Source organism: Pseudophryne corroboree, chromosome 1, assembly GCF_028390025.1.
Source record: "Pseudophryne corroboree isolate aPseCor3 chromosome 1, aPseCor3.hap2, whole genome shotgun sequence".
NCBI classification, from domain to species: Eukaryota; Metazoa; Chordata; class Amphibia; order Anura; family Myobatrachidae; genus Pseudophryne; species Pseudophryne corroboree.
The window spans coordinates 1,085,214,213-1,085,229,975 of NC_086444.1; the positions used below are offsets into that span (position 1 = coordinate 1,085,214,213).

Below are 15,763 nucleotides of genomic sequence, written 5' to 3' on the forward strand. Positions count from 1 at the left end.
TGGAATTACTGCCTTGCCCCGGTGACGAAGATCCTAGTTTCGGCACACTCCATATAATACAAATATTGCCCGCCTAAATGACGTGCAGGGGTTTGGGGGGCATAGCCCTTTGCGACGGTGTGAAGAGCGCCCGTAGGGCACGATGAATCACCTAGTAATACATATATGTATCATGCACCTTACGTGAGTTATGTAATGTCTTTACATACAGCCCCCATCTTTGCATGATGGGGGTCATTCCGAGTTGTTCGCTCGGTATTTTTTTCTCGCAACGGAGCGATTAGTCGCTAATGCGCATGCGCAATGTCCGCAGTGCGACTGCGCCAAGTAAATTTGCTATGCAGTTAGGTATTTTACTCACGGCATTACGAGGTTTTTTCTTCGTTCTGGTGATCGTAATGTGATTGACAGGAAGTGGGTGTTTCTGGGCGGAAACAGGCCGTTTTATGGGTGTGTGCGAAAAAACGCTACCGTTTCTGGGAAAAACGCGGGAGTGGCTGGAGAAACGGAGGAGTGTCTGGGCAAACGCTGGGTGTGTTTGTGACGTCAAACCAGGAACGACAAGCACTGAACTGATCGCAGATGCCGAGTAAGTGTGGAGCTACTCAGAAACTGCTAAGAGGTGTGTATTCGCTATTTTGCTAATTTTTCGTTCGCAATTTTGATAAGCTAAGATTCACTCCCAGTAGGCGGCGGCTTAGCGTGTGCAAAGCTGCTAAAAGCAGCTTGCGAGCGAACAACTCGGAATGACCCCCGATGTGCTGTTTGCCACTGTAGTGCCACTCCTAGATGGGCCAGGTGTTTGTGCCGCACACTTGTTGATACTGCCGTATATGTCCAGTGATACTGCCGTATATGTCCAGTGGTACTGCCGTATAAATCCAGTCCTGTGATACTGCCGTATAAATCCAGTCCAGTGATACTGCTGTATATGTCCAGTGGTACTGCCATATAAATCCAGTGGTACTGGCGTATAAATCCAGTCCAGTGATACAGCCGTATATGTCCAGTGGTACTGCCATATAAATCCAGTCCAGTGACACTGCCGTATACGTCCAGTGGTACTGCCATATAATTCCAGTTATACTGCCGTATATGTCCAGTGATACTGCTGTATAAATCCAGTGGTACTGGCGTATAACTCCAGTCCAGTGATACTGCCGTATATGTCCAGTGATACTGCCGTATATGTCCAGTGGTACTGCAGTATAAATACAGTCCAGTGACACTGCCGTATACGTCCAGTGGTACTGCCATATAATTCCAGTGATACTGCCGTATATGTCCAGTGATATTGCCGTATAAATCCAATGGTACTGGGGAATAAATCCAGTCCAGCGATACTGCCGTATAAATCCAGTCCAGTGATACTGCCATATATGTCCAGTGGTACTGCCGTATAAATCCTGTGGTACTGGCGTATAAATCCAGTCCAGTGATACTGCTGTATAAGTCCAGTGGTACTGCCGTATATGTCCAGTGGTACTGCCGTATATGTCCAGTGGTACTGCCGTATATGTCCAGTGGTACTGCCGTATATGTCCAGTCCAGTGGTACTGCCGTATATGTCCAGTCCAGTGATACTGCCATATATGTCCAGTGGTACTGACGTATAAATCCAGTGGTACTGTCCTGTGCTGTATATTATTTACTCCAAATAAAGGGGTTGCTGCATTTTGTTATATAACTCCAGAAAAATAATGGAGAACAAAAATTTTGAGGATAAGATAGGGAAAGATCAAGAACCACTTCCTCCTACTGCTGCTGCGGCTGCTGTTGTTGCTGCTGGGAGTCGATCGTCATCCCAGAGGGGAAGTCCTTGTACTACTTCAACTAAGCAAATGACTGTCCAACAGTCCTTTGTGAGGAAGATGAAATATGACAGCAGTCATCCTGTTGTAAAGCGGATAACTGAGGCCTTGACAGCTATGTTGGTGTTAGACGTGCATACGGTATCCTCCATTAGTGCAGTGGGACTGCAGTGCCAATCCTAGATGGGCCAGGTGTTTGTGCCGCACACTTGTGTCGATTAGCTTAGTCATATAGCTACCTCATTGCATCTCTTTTACATCTTTGCATCATGTTTGGGGATTATTATTTTTTAAGTGTCATCCTGTCTTCCACTGCAGTACCACTCCTAGATGGGCCAGGTGTTTGTGCCGCACACTTGTGTTACTTATCTTAGTCATATAGCCACCTCGGTGCAACCTTTTGGCCTAAAAACAATATTGTGAGGTGTGAGGTGTTCAGAATAGACTGGAAATGAGTGGAAATTATTGTTATTGAGGTTAATAATATCGTAGGATCAAAATTACCCCCAAATTCTGTGATTTTAGCTGTTTTCATGTTTTTTTTCAAAAATCATCCAGATCCAAAACCAATACTCAAAGGGTGGTTTTGGTAAAACCAATCCAGATCCAAAACACGAGCATGGAACCAGAACCAAAACCAAAACACAAAACACGAAAAGTGCCCACCGCACATCTCTAATTTCTGTCCTTTCTGAAACTGTCCATAATCATAATAACATTATATACTGCTACTGCTGTATGATCTCTTCCTACAAGGCTGTGGGGGGATTTCATTTGTCGGGAAATCCCTTTGCCCGGCTGAATCAGGGCGACAATAGCCATGCTGTACAGTAGCCCGATCTTGCACAAAAGTGTTCGCTGCCCCATAGGGTAGTGAGCACATTGTGCAGATCTGGCATTCGGCCGGCTGGGTGCACGGTGGAAGATAGGGTGCCACTGCCAAAGTTTAAATGCCATGGCAACGCAATTTGCACCCTTCACTTGCAGTTGAATTCCCCTGTCTGCCTCCAAGCACTTTTATTGTAAGAGTATAATCACTCCTCAGTAAGACTGACAGGAAAGCTCTGGGAGAAAATAAAGAGATTCTGCTGAAGACAAGGTAAGCAAGGCAACTGTACTAAATGGCAATGTTGCTGGTAGACAGCCTAAATACTAGAGATGAGCGGGTTCGGTTTCTCTGAATCCGAACCCGCACGAACTTCATGTTTTTTTTCACGGGTCCGAGCGACTCGGATCTTCCCGCCTTGCTCGGTTAACCCGAGCACGCCCGAACGTCATCATGACGCTGTCGGATTCTCGCGAGACTCGGATTCTATATAAGGAGCCGCGCGTCGCCGCCATTTTCACACGTGCATTGAGATTGATAGGGAGAGGACGTGGCTGGCGTCCTCTCCATTTAGATTAGGAGAGAGAGAGAGAGATTGACCTGAGGCTGATACTGTAGAAGAGAGTGCAGAGTTTAGTGACTGACCACAGTGACCACCAGCAGTGCAGTTGTTTTATTTAATATATCCGTTCTCTGCCTGAAAAAAACGGTACACACAGTGACTCAGTCACATACCATATCTGTGTGCACTGCTCAGCCCAGTGTGCTGCATGCCTGCATCATCTATGTATATATTATATATCTGACTGTGCTCAGCTCACACAGCTTATAATTGTGGGGGAGACTGGGGAGCACTGCAGTGCCAGTTATAGGTTATAGCAGGAGCCAGGAGTACATATTATATTAAAATTAAACAGTGCACACTTTTGCTGCAGGAGTGCCACTGCCAGTGTGACTGACCAGTGACCTGACCACACTGACCACCAGTATAGTTAGTAGTATACTATATTGTGATTGCCTGAAAAAGTTAAACACTCGTCGTGTGACTTCACTTGTGTGGTGTTTTTTTTTTTATTCTATAAAAAACTCATTCTGCTGACAGACAGTGTCCAGCAGGTCCGTCATTATATAATATATATACCTGTCCGGCTGCAGTAGTGATATATATATATTTTTTATATCATTATTTATCATCCAGTCGCAGCAGACACAGTACGGTAGTTCACGGCTGTAGCTACCTCTGTGTCGGCACTCGGCAGTCCATCCATAATTGTATACCACCTACCCGTGGTTTTTTTTTCTTTCTTCTTTATACATACATACTACTACATCTCTTTATCAACCAGTCTATATTAGCAGCAGACACAGTACAGTACGGTAGTTCACGGCTGTGGCTACCTCTGTGTCGGCACTCGGCAGTCCGTCCATAATTGTATACCACCTACCCGTGGTTTTTTTTTCTTTCTTCTTCATACATACATACTACTACATCTCTTTATCAACCAGTCTATATTAGCAGCAGACACAGTACAGTACGGTAGTTCACGGCTGTGGCTACCTCTGTGTCGGCACTCGGCAGTCCGTCCATAATTGTATACCACCTACCCGTGGTTTTTTTTTCTTTCTTCTTCATACATACATACTACGACATCTCTTTATCAACCAGTCTATATTAGCAGCAGACACAGTACAGTACGGTAGTTCACGGCTGTGGCTACCTCTGTGTCGGCACTCGGCAGTCCGTCCATAATTGTATACCACCTAACCGTGGTTTTTTTTTCTTTCTTCTTCATACATACATACTACGACATCTCTTTATCAACCAGTCTATATTAGCAGCAGACACAGTACGGTAGTTCACGGCTGTAGCTACCTCTGTGTCGGCACTCGGCAGTCCGTCCATAATTGTATACTAGTATCCATCCATCTCCATTGTTTACCTGAGGTGCCTTTTAGTTGTGCCTATTAAAATATGGAGAACAAAAATGTTGAGGTTCCAAAATTAGGGAAAGATCAAGATCCATTTCCACCTCGTGCTGAAGCTGCTGCCACTAGTCATGGCCGAGACGATGAAATGCCAGCAACGTCGTCTGCCAAGGCCGATGCCCAATGTCATAGTACAGAGCATGTAAAATCCAAAACACCAAATATCAGTAAAAAAAGGACTCCAAAACCTAAAATAAAATTGTCGGAGGAGAAGCGTAAACTTGCCAATATGCCATTTACCACACGGAGTGGCAAGGAACGGCTGAGGCCCTGGCCTATGTTCATGGCTAGTGGTTCAGCTTCACATGAGGATGGAGGCACTCAGCCTCTCGCTAGAAAAATGAAAAGACTCAAGCTGGCAAAAGCAGTAGCACCGCAAAGAACTGTGCGTTCTTCGAAATCCCAAATCCACAAGGAGAGTCCAATTGTGTCGGTTGCGATGCCTGACCTTCCCAACACTGGACGTGAAGAGCATGCGCCTTCCACCATTTGCACGCCCCCTGCAAGTGCTGGAAGGAGCACCCGCAGTCCAGTTCCTGATAGTCAGATTGAAGATGTCAGTGTTGAAGTACACCAGGATGAGGAGGATATGGGTGTTGCTGGCGCTGGGGAGGAAATTGACCAGGAGGATTCTGATGGTGAGGTGGTTTGTTTAAGTCAGGCACCCGGGGAGACACCTGTTGTCCGTGGGAGGAATATGGCCGTTGACATGCCTGGTGAAAATACCAAAAAAATCAGCTCTTCGGTGTGGAACTATTTCAACAGAAATGCGGACAACAGGTGTCAAGCCGTGTGTTCCCTTTGTCAAGCTGTAATAAGTAGGGGTAAGGACGTTAACCACCTCGGAACATCCTCCCTTATACGTCACCTGCAGCGCATTCATAATAAGTCAGTGACAAGTTCAAAAACTTTGGGTGACAGCGGAAGCAGTCCACTGACCAGTAAATCCCTTCCTCTTGTAACCAAGCTCACGCAAACCACCCCACCAACTCCCTCAGTGTCAATTTCCTCCTTCCCCAGGAATGCCAATAGTCCTGCAGGCAATGTCACTGGCAATTCTGACGAGTCCTCTCCTGCCTGGGATTCCTCCGATGCATCCTTGCGTGTAACGCCTACTGCTGCTGGCGCTGCTGTTGTTGCTGCTGGGAGTCGATGGTCATCCCAGAGGGGAAGTCGTAAGCCCACTTGTACTACTTCCAGTAAGCAATTGACTGTTCAACAGTCCTTTGCGAGGAAGATGAAATATCACAGCAGTCATCCTGCTGCAAAGCGGATAACTGAGGCCTTGACAACTATGTTGGTGTTAGACGTGCGTCCGGTATCCGCCGTTAGTTCACAGGGAACTAGACAATTTATTGAGGCAGTGTGCCCCCGTTACCAAATACCATCTAGGTTCCACTTCTCTAGGCAGGCGATACCGAGAATGTACACGGACCTCAGAAAAAGACTCACCAGTGTCCTAAAAAATGCAGTTGTACCCAATGTCCACTTAACCACGGACATGTGGACAAGTGGAGCAGGGCAGGGTCAGGACTATATGACTGTGACAGCCCACTGGGTAGATGTATGGACTCCCGCCGCAAGAACAGCAGCGGCGGCACCAGTAGCAGCATCTCGCAAACGCCAACTCTTTCCTAGGCAGGCTACGCTTTGTATCACCGGTTTCCAGAATACGCACACAGCTGAAAACCTCTTACGGCAACTGAGGAAGATCATCGCGGAATGGCTTACCCCAATTGGACTCTCCTGTGGATTTGTGGCATCGGACAACGCCAGCAATATTGTGTGTGCATTAAATATGGGCAAATTCCAGCACGTCCCATGTTTTGCACATACCTTGAATTTGGTGGTGCAGAATTATTTAAAAAACGACAGGGGCGTGCAAGAGATGCTGTCGGTGGCCAGAAAAATTGCGGGACACTTTCGGCGTACAGGCACCACGTACAGAAGACTGGAGCACCACCAAAAACTACTGAACCTGCCCTGCCATCATCTGAAGCAAGAAGTGGTAACGAGGTGGAATTCAACCCTCTATATGCTTCAGAGGTTGGAGGAGCAGCAAAAGGCCATTCAAGCCTATACAATTGAGCACGATATAGGAGGTGGAATGCACCTGTCTCAAGCGCAGTGGAGAATGATTTCAACGTTGTGCAAGGTTCTGATGCCCTTTGAACTTGCCACACGTGAAGTCAGTTCAGACACTGCCAGCCTGAGTCAGGTCATTCCCCTCATCAGGCTTTTGCAGAAGAAGCTGGAGACATTGAAGGAGGAGCTAACACGGAGCGATTCCGCTAGGCATGTGGGACTTGTGGATGGAGCCCTTAATTCGCTTAACAAGGATTCACGGGTGGTCAATCTGTTGAAATCAGAGCACTACATTTTGGCCACCGTGCTCGATCCTAGATTTAAAGCCTACCTTGGATCTCTCTTTCCGGCAGACACAAGTCTGCTGGGGTTGAAAGACCTGCTGGTGACAAAATTGTCAAGTCAAGCGGAACGCGACCTGTCAACATCTCCTCCTTCACATTCTCCCGCAACTGGGGGTGCGAGGAAAAGGCTCAGAATTCCGAGCCCACCCGCTGGCGGTGATGCAGGGCAGTCTGGAGCGACTGCTGATGCTGACATCTGGTCCGGACTGAAGGACCTGACAACGATTACGGACATGTCGTCTACTGTCACTGCATATGATTCTCTCACCATTGAAAGAATGGTGGAGGATTATATGAGTGACCGCATCCAAGTAGGCACGTCACACAGTCCATACTTATACTGGCAGGAAAAAGAGGCAATTTGGAGGCCATTGCACAAACTGGCTTTATTCTACCTAAGTTGCCCTCCCACAAGTGTGTACTCCGAAAGAGTGTTTAGTGCCGCCGCTCACCTTGTCAGCAATCGGCGTACGAGGTTACATCCAGAAAATGTGGAGAAGATGATGTTCATTAAAATGAATTATAATCAATTCCTCCGCGGAGACATTGACCAGCAGCAATTGCCTCCACAAAGTACACAGGGAGCTGAGATGGTGGATTCCAGTGGGGACGAATTGATAATCTGTGAGGAGGGGGATGTACACGGTGATATATCGGAGGGTGATGATGAGGTGGACATCTTGCCTCTGTAGAGCCAGTTTGTGCAAGGAGAGATTAATTGCTTCTTTTTTGGGGGGGGTCCAAACCAACCCGTCATATCAGTCACAGTCGTGTGGCAGACCCTGTCACTGAAATGATGGGTTGGTTAAAGTGTGCATGTCCTGTTTTGTTTATACAACATAAGGGAGGGTGGGAGGGCCCAAGGACAATTCCATCTTGCACCTCTTTTTTCTTTTATTTTTCTTTGCGTCATGTGCTGTTTGGGGAGGGTTTTTTGGAAGGGACATCCTGCGTGACACTGCAGTGCCACTCCTAAATGGGCCCGGTGTTTGTGTCGGCCACTAGGGTCGCTAATCTTACTCACACAGTCAGCTACCTCATTGCGCCTCTTTTTTTCTTTGCGTCATGTGCTGATTGGGGAGGGTTTTTTGGAAGGGACATCCTGCGTGACACTGCAGTGCCACTCCTAAATGGGCCCGGTGTTTGTGTCGGCCACTAGGGTCGCTAATCTTACTCACACAGTCAGCTACCTCATTGCGCCTCTTTTTTTCTTTGCGTCATGTGCTGATTGGGGAGGGTTTTTTGGAAGGGACATCCTGCGTGACACTGCAGTGCCACTCCTAAATGGGCCCGGTGTTTGTGTCGGCCACTAGGGTCGCTAATCTTACTCACACAGTCAGCTACCTCATTGCGCCTCTTTTTTTCTTTGCGTCATGTGCTGATTGGGGAGGGTTTTTTGGAAGGGACATCCTGCGTGACACTGCAGTGCCACTCCTAAATGGGCCCGGTGTTTGTGTCGGCCACTAGGGTCGCTAATCTTACTCACACAGTCAGCTACCTCATTGCGCCTCTTTTTTTCTTTGCGTCATGTGCTGATTGGGGAGGGTTTTTTGGAAGGGACATCCTGCGTGACACTGCAGTGCCACTCCTAAATGGGCCCGGTGTTTGTGTCGGCCACTAGGGTCGCTAATCTTACTCACACAGTCAGCTACCTCATTGCGCCTCTTTTTTTCTTTGCGTCATGTGCTGATTGGGGAGGGTTTTTTGGAAGGGACATCCTGCGTGACACTGCAGTGCCACTCCTAAATGGGCCCGGTGTTTGTGTCGGCCACTAGGGTCGCTAATCTTACTCACACAGTCAGCTACCTCATTGCGCCTCTTTTTTTCTTTGCGTCATGTGCTGATTGGGGAGGGTTTTTTGGAAGGGACATCCTGCGTGACACTGCAGTGCCACTCCTAAATGGGCCCGGTGTTTGTGTCGGCCACTAGGGTCGCTTATCTTACTCACACAGTCAGCTACCTCATTGCGCCTCTTTTTTTCTTTGCGTCATGTGCTGATTGGGGAGGGTTTTTTGGAAGGGACATCCTGCGTGACACTGCAGTGCCACTCCTAGATGGGCCAGGTGTTTGTGTCGGCCACTAGTGTCGCTTAGCTTAGTCATCCAGCGACCTTGGTGCAAATTTTAGGACTAAAAATAATATTGTGAGGTGTGAGGTATTCAGAATAGACTGAAAATGAGTGGAAATTTTGGTTTTTGAGGTTAATAATAATATGGGATCAAAATGACCCCCAAATTCTATGATTTAAGCTGTTTTTTAGTGTTTTTTAAAAAAAACACCCGAATCCAAAACACACCCGAATCCGACAAAAAAAATTCGGTGAGGTTTTGCCAAAACGCGGTCGAACCCAAAACACGGCCGCGGAACCGAACCCAAAACCAAAACACAAAACCCGAAAAATTTCAGGCGCTCATCTCTACTAAATACTAGACATACAGTATTCCTATCACAAGAACATTGTCCATGCTTAATTCCTGAATATTGAATTTAGGCAAACACAACATAAAATTATAAATATACGGCTATAATTCCATGAAAGTGAAACTTACCTCCAGCCATGTTAAGAACAGCATCAAAAGCAGGACGCACCCCTTTCCCAAGCTGCTCATGAACACGCTCACCGAGCAACGGCCCAACATCTGAAATAAGAAAATGTTTTATTAGATGGTGTTGTTGTGTATACGGGTTCACTACGGTATGCCGGCGGTCGGGCTCCCGGCGACCAGCATACCGGCGCCGGGAGCCCGACCGCCGGCTTACCGACAGTGTGGCGAGCGCAAATGAGCCCCTTGTGGGCTCGCTGCGTTCGCCACGCTATTTTATTCTCCCTCCAGGGGGGTCGTGGACCCCCACGAGGGAGAATAAGTGTCGGTATGCCGGCTGTCGGGATCCCGGCGCCGGTATACTGTGCGCCGGGATCCCGTCAGTCGGCATACTGAAGACCACCCGTGTATACAATACATAAAGTACTGATTCCCGGCAGATGTTAGGCCAAGGAAAGGTGTGTGTGTGTGTGTGTGTGTGGGGGGGGGGGGGGGACGACACTTTATCAGAGGGTGCACTAGTACATTTTAGATACACCTTCTAGATTTTTATTCTATATTAAAGGCTAGAGGTGGAGTGGAGGATATCATATTGATTTAATAGCCCTAAAAGACTTACCAGCAATTGGAGGGACACCTTATGTATGCCTATGTATGAAGGCAGCGGCGTCTGCAAGGTGACATGGGCGCTGCTATCTAAAGGATAGCAGGCCGATAAGCGTGGGCAGTGTATGAACTGTCAGCATCACTGAGAGTTCCGACACCTGCAGCCAGGGCCGGACTGGGACCAAAAATAGGCCCTGGCATTTTTGAAGCACACAGGCCCACCTCGGTGTCAGCATCTGACTCCTCCCCTTACTATTCCCGACTCCTCCTACTTCTTAGTCTGTGCTCTTACAAATATAAATTATTATTATATCAACATACAAGTGTACATCATTCTGTATTAAAATACACACAACCATTGGTTGAAGTGGAAATGTTGAAGTGGGGGGTATGGAAAAATAAAGGTTGTAACTAAGCGCGCGCGCTCCAGAAAAGGGGCATGGACACGCACGCGCCCCATTCACTAGAATGAGAGCGTCTGTGTGCACTCCCGGCGGGGCTAAGCGGCGACCAATCAGACAGAGTGTCCCATAGAGGTACTGTGTGCGCATGCCGAAGGCGCGCCCGCCAAAAATATTGGTGTGGCCAATTAAAATGGGACGTGATACACAGACATATGCCCCCAATAGTGCAATGCCAGATCCACAATTGCCCCCACAGTGCCAGGTATACAAATGCCCCCACAGTGCCAGGTATACAAATGCCCCCACAGTGCCAGGTATACAAATGCCCCCACAGTACCAGATCCACAAATGCCCCCACAGTGCCAGATCCACAAATGCCCCCACAGAGCCAAATCCACAAATGCCCCACAGTGCCAGGTATACAAATGCCCCCACAGTGCCAGCCAATTGCCCCCACAGTGCCAGGTATACAAATGCCCCCACAGTGCCAGGTATACAAATGCCCCCAGAGTGCCAGCCAATTGCCCCCACAGTGCCAGGTATACAAAAGCCCCCACAGTGCCAGGTATACAAATGCCCCCAGAGTGCCAGCCAATTGCCCCCACAGTGCCAGGTATACAAAAGCCCCCACAGTGCCAGGTAAACAATTGCCCCCACAGTGCCAAGTATACAAATGCAACCACAGTGCCAGCCAAATGCCCGCACAGTGCCAGGTATACAAATGCCCCCACAGTGCCAGGTAAACAATTGCCCCCACAGTGCCAGCCAATTGCCCCCACAGTGCCAGGTATACAAATGCCCCCACAGTGCCAGCCAATTGCCCCCACAGTGCCAGGTATACAAATGCCCCCACAGTGCCAGGTAAACAATTGCCCCCACAGTGCCAGCCAATTGCCCCCACAGCAGTGCTGCAGCTACTTACCGCTGCTGCTGCTGCTGCTCCTCCGGCTGTCATGAGCTGAGAGCGCGCCAGCACAGCTATGTCTGGCAGCGTGTAGCGGACTTCAAACCAGCCGCCGGTTCGTGAGCCAATCAAAGCTCGCGGACCGGCAGCGGCTGCTCCTGATTGGCTGCCGGTCCGCGAGCTCTGATTGGCTCACGAACCGGCGGCTGGTTTGAAGTCCACTATACGCCGCCAGACATAGCCGCGCTGGCGCGCTCTCCTCCCCTGAGAGCTGAGACACGCTGCCACCGGACTGAGCGGCAGCGTGTCTCAGTGAGCGCTGGACCGGCCCACGTGGCCATTGGCCCTTCTGGCATTTGCCAGAAGTGCCAGATGGCCAGTCCAGCCTTGCCTGCAGCTGTCGATTTCGACAGCTGCAAGTGGCGATGCCCATTCACCACAGCAGTGACAAAGATGTTCCTGGCTGTGGCGGGTGCCGGTTCCGGAGTGTGCAGGGGATTTCAGTGGGCGGGCACAGATAGACACAGCGCTTCAGCACTGAGCTGATGCTCTGTGTGCTCGGGGGACATCGCAGGAGGGGGGAGCTTCGGCAGACAAGATGTAAGTACATCTTGTCGATGTCCCTTCCTGCCTGAGGTGAAACAGGAAGTGTTATAATGGCACGCTCTGTGCCGCTATAATACATTTACCCCACAGTACTGTACTTATTATTTTGGTATGAGGCTTGGCACAGCAATAATTCATATACAGTACCATTCTACCTAGTGGATATAGCAAACCAGTATTCCACAGAAATCACTTGCCATACCAAGGGGCATCTGCCAGGGCAGGTGGTTGATAGACAGATAAAAGGTCAACAGTCAATAGGTCGACAACATAAGGTCAGCAGTCAAAAGGTCGACAGGGTCAAAAGGTTGACATGGTCAAAATGTCGACGTGAAAAAAAGGTTGACACATATGGTCGACATATAATTGACCAATGCTTTTTTGGATTTTTTTCAAGTTTTTCAACTTGTGCTGCGTTTACAATCTATGGGCCTAATTCAGTAAGGATTGCAAATTCCTTTGGATCGCATGCTGGGGGCAGCCCATCGCTGGGCAAGGCCGCCCAGCATGCTGACCGGCGCTTCCTCCCAATCAACAAGCAGAACTTGCGAACGCATCGCAATTTCTGCTTGTTAGCAGAAACGGAGGATGGCTCCTGCTGGCGCAGCTTAGCTGCAGCCGCAGGAGGCCCGCCGCCATGTTCTCGATCATGGCGGCTGCGTGTGATGTCACGCAGCCGCCGCATTCACCCACCCGTTCGCACCTCACCGCCCCCTGTTTGTGCCGCACTGCCCCCCGCAACGCTCCATCTCAGCCCAGGAAACAGTGCATTTCTCCCCCGCCCCGTGACCGCTTCTGTCGGATTGACAGAAAGTGCGGGCGCGTGCGCAGGACGGGCGCTGCGTATATGCCCGCGGGGCGATAGTAATAATTCCGGTTGGATCGCGATTTGCGATCCAACCTGAATTAGCCCCTACTGTATATCACAAACTATTACCTTTAGTAACCTTGTGCCTGAGCCTGAAGCGTTGCGAGAGAAGTGAGCCCGTAAGGGGACGCATTTCAACAAATTTAGTATCCATGTCACAAACTATTGCCTTTAGTAAGCGTGGTGCACAAAGCAAGCCTGCGAGGAGACGCATTTCAACAAATTTGGGTAAGAAATTTTTAAAAACACAAAATAATAACACACCCACACCTCAAAAAATATTGGTGTCGACCTTTTGACTCTGACAACCTTTTGACCCGTTTACCCTTTAGTTGTCAACCTTTTCTTTTTAATGTCTTATCTTCTGTATCACACTCCCTGCTGACTCTACAACTTTAGAGGGAGTACAAATTATGTATGTGAATGTTAGTGCGTACCACTGTCTTTAATACAGTATTTAGACAACAAATTTTCATCCACCAAGGTGCCTTTGTTATATGAAAAAATAAGATTTTACTTACCGATAAATCTATTTCTCGGAGTCCGTAGTGGATGCTGGGGTTCCTGAAAGGACCATGGGGAATAGCGGCTCCGCAGGAGACAGGGCACAAAAAGTAAAGCTTTTCCAGATCAGGTGGTGTGCACTGGCTCCTCCCCCTATGACCCTCCTCCAGACTCCAGTTAGGTACTGTGCCCGGACGAGCGTACACAATAAGGGAGGATTTTGAATCCCGGGTAAGACTCATACCAGCCACACCAATCACACCGTACAACTTGTGATCTAAACCCAGTTAACAGTATGATAACAGCGGAGCCTCTGAAAGATGGCTTCCTTCAACAATAACCCGAATTAGTTAACAATAACTATGTACAATTATTGCAGATAATCCGCACTTGGGATGGGCGCCCAGCATCCACTACGGACTCCGAGAAATAGATTTATCGGTAAGTAAAATCTTATTTTCTCTATCGTCCTAGTGGATGCTGGGGTTCCTGAAAGGACCATGGGGATTATACCAAAGCTCCCAAACGGGCGGGAGAGTGCGGATGACTCTGCAGCACCGAATGAGAGAACTCCAGGTCCTCCTTAGCCAGAGTATCAAATTTGTAAAATTTTACAAACGTGTTCTCCCCTGACCACGTAGCTGCTCGGCAAAGTTGTAATGCCGAGACCCCTCGGGCAGCCGCCCAAGATGAGCCCACCTTCCTTGTGGAGTGGGCCTTTACAGATTTAGGCTGTGGCAGGCCTGCCACAGAATGTGCAAGTTGGATTGTGCTACAGATCCAACGAGCAATCGTCTGCTTAGACGCAGGAGCACCCATCTTGTTGGGTGCATACAATATAAACAACGAGTCAGATTTTCTGACTCCAGCTGTCCTTGCAATATATATTTTTAATGCTCTGACAACGTCCAGTAACTTGGAGTCCTCCAAGTCACTTGTAGCCGCAGGCACTACAATAGGCTGGTTCAGATGAAATGCTGACACCACCTTAGGGAGAAAATGCGGACGAGTCCGCAGTTCTGCCCTGTCCGAATGGAAAATCAGATATGGGCTTTTGTAAGATAAAGCTGCCAGTTCTGACACTCTCCTGGCCGAAGCCAGGGCTAGAAGCATGGTCACTTTCCATGTGAGATATTTCAAATCCACCTTCTTTAGTGGTTCAAACCAATGAGATTTTAGAAAGTCCAAAACCACATTGAGATCCCACGGTGCCACTGGAGGCACCACAGGAGGCTGTATATGTAGCACTCCCTTAACAAAGGTCTGGACTTCAGGGACTGAAGCCAATTCTTTTTGAAAGAAAATCGACAGGGCCGAAATTTGAACCTTAATAGATCCCAATTTGAGACCCATAGACAATCCTGATTGCAGGAAATGTAGGAATCGACCCAGTTGAAATTCCTCCGTCGGAGCACTCCGATCTTCGCACCACGCAACATATTTTCGCCAAATTCGGTGATAATGTTGCACGGTTACTTCCTTCCTTGCTTTAATCAAAGTAGGAATGACTTCTTCCGGCATGCCTTTTTCCTTTAGGATCCGGCGTTCAACCGCCATGCCGTCAAACGCTGCCGCGGTAAGTCTTGAAACAGACAGGGACCCTGCTGAAGCAAGTCCCTCCTTAGAGGTAGAGGCCACGGATCTTCCGTGATCATCTCTTGAAGTTCCGGGTACCAAGTCCTTCTTGGCCAATCCGGAACCACTAGTATCGTCCTTACGCCTCTTTGCCGTATAATTCTCAATACTTTTGGTATGAGAGGCAGAGGAGGAAACACATACACCGACTGGTACACCCAAGGCGTTACCAGCGCGTCCACAGCTATTGCCTGCGGATCTCTTGACCTGGCGCAATACCTGTCCAGTTTTTTGTTGAGGCGAGACGCCATCATGTCCACCATTGGTCTTTCCCAACGGGTTACCAGCAAGTGGAAGACTTCTGGATGAAGTCCCCACTCTCCCGGGTGAAGATCGTGTCTGCTGAGGAAGTCTGCTTCCCAGTTGTCCACTCCCGGGATGAACACTGCTGACAGTGCTATCACATGATTCTCTGCCCAGCGAAGAATCCTTGCAGCTTCTGCCATTGCACTCCTGCTTCTTGTGCCGCCCTGTCTGTTCACATGGGCGACTGCCGTGATGTTGTCCGACTGGATCAACACCGGTTTTCCCTGAAGCAGAGGTTCTGCCTGGCTTAGAGCATTGTATATTGCTCTTAGTTCCAGAATGTTTATGTGAAGAGACGTTTCCAGGCTCGTCCATACTCCCTGGAAGTTTCTTCC

At 48.7% G+C, this 15,763-nt stretch overlaps 1 protein-coding gene across 1 annotated transcript in view; it reads right to left on the minus strand.

Annotated features, from left to right (window-relative positions):
• The window catches only part of PROM1 (prominin 1), a 359,429-nt gene that overhangs the window by 146,029 nt on the left and 197,637 nt on the right, over nt 1-15,763 (minus strand). Inside the window, exon 8 of the mRNA XM_063921206.1 lies at nt 9,602-9,691. Coding sequence (XP_063777276.1) covers nt 9,602-9,691 — 90 coding nt within the window. The remainder of the gene's footprint in view (nt 1-9,601; nt 9,692-15,763) is intronic.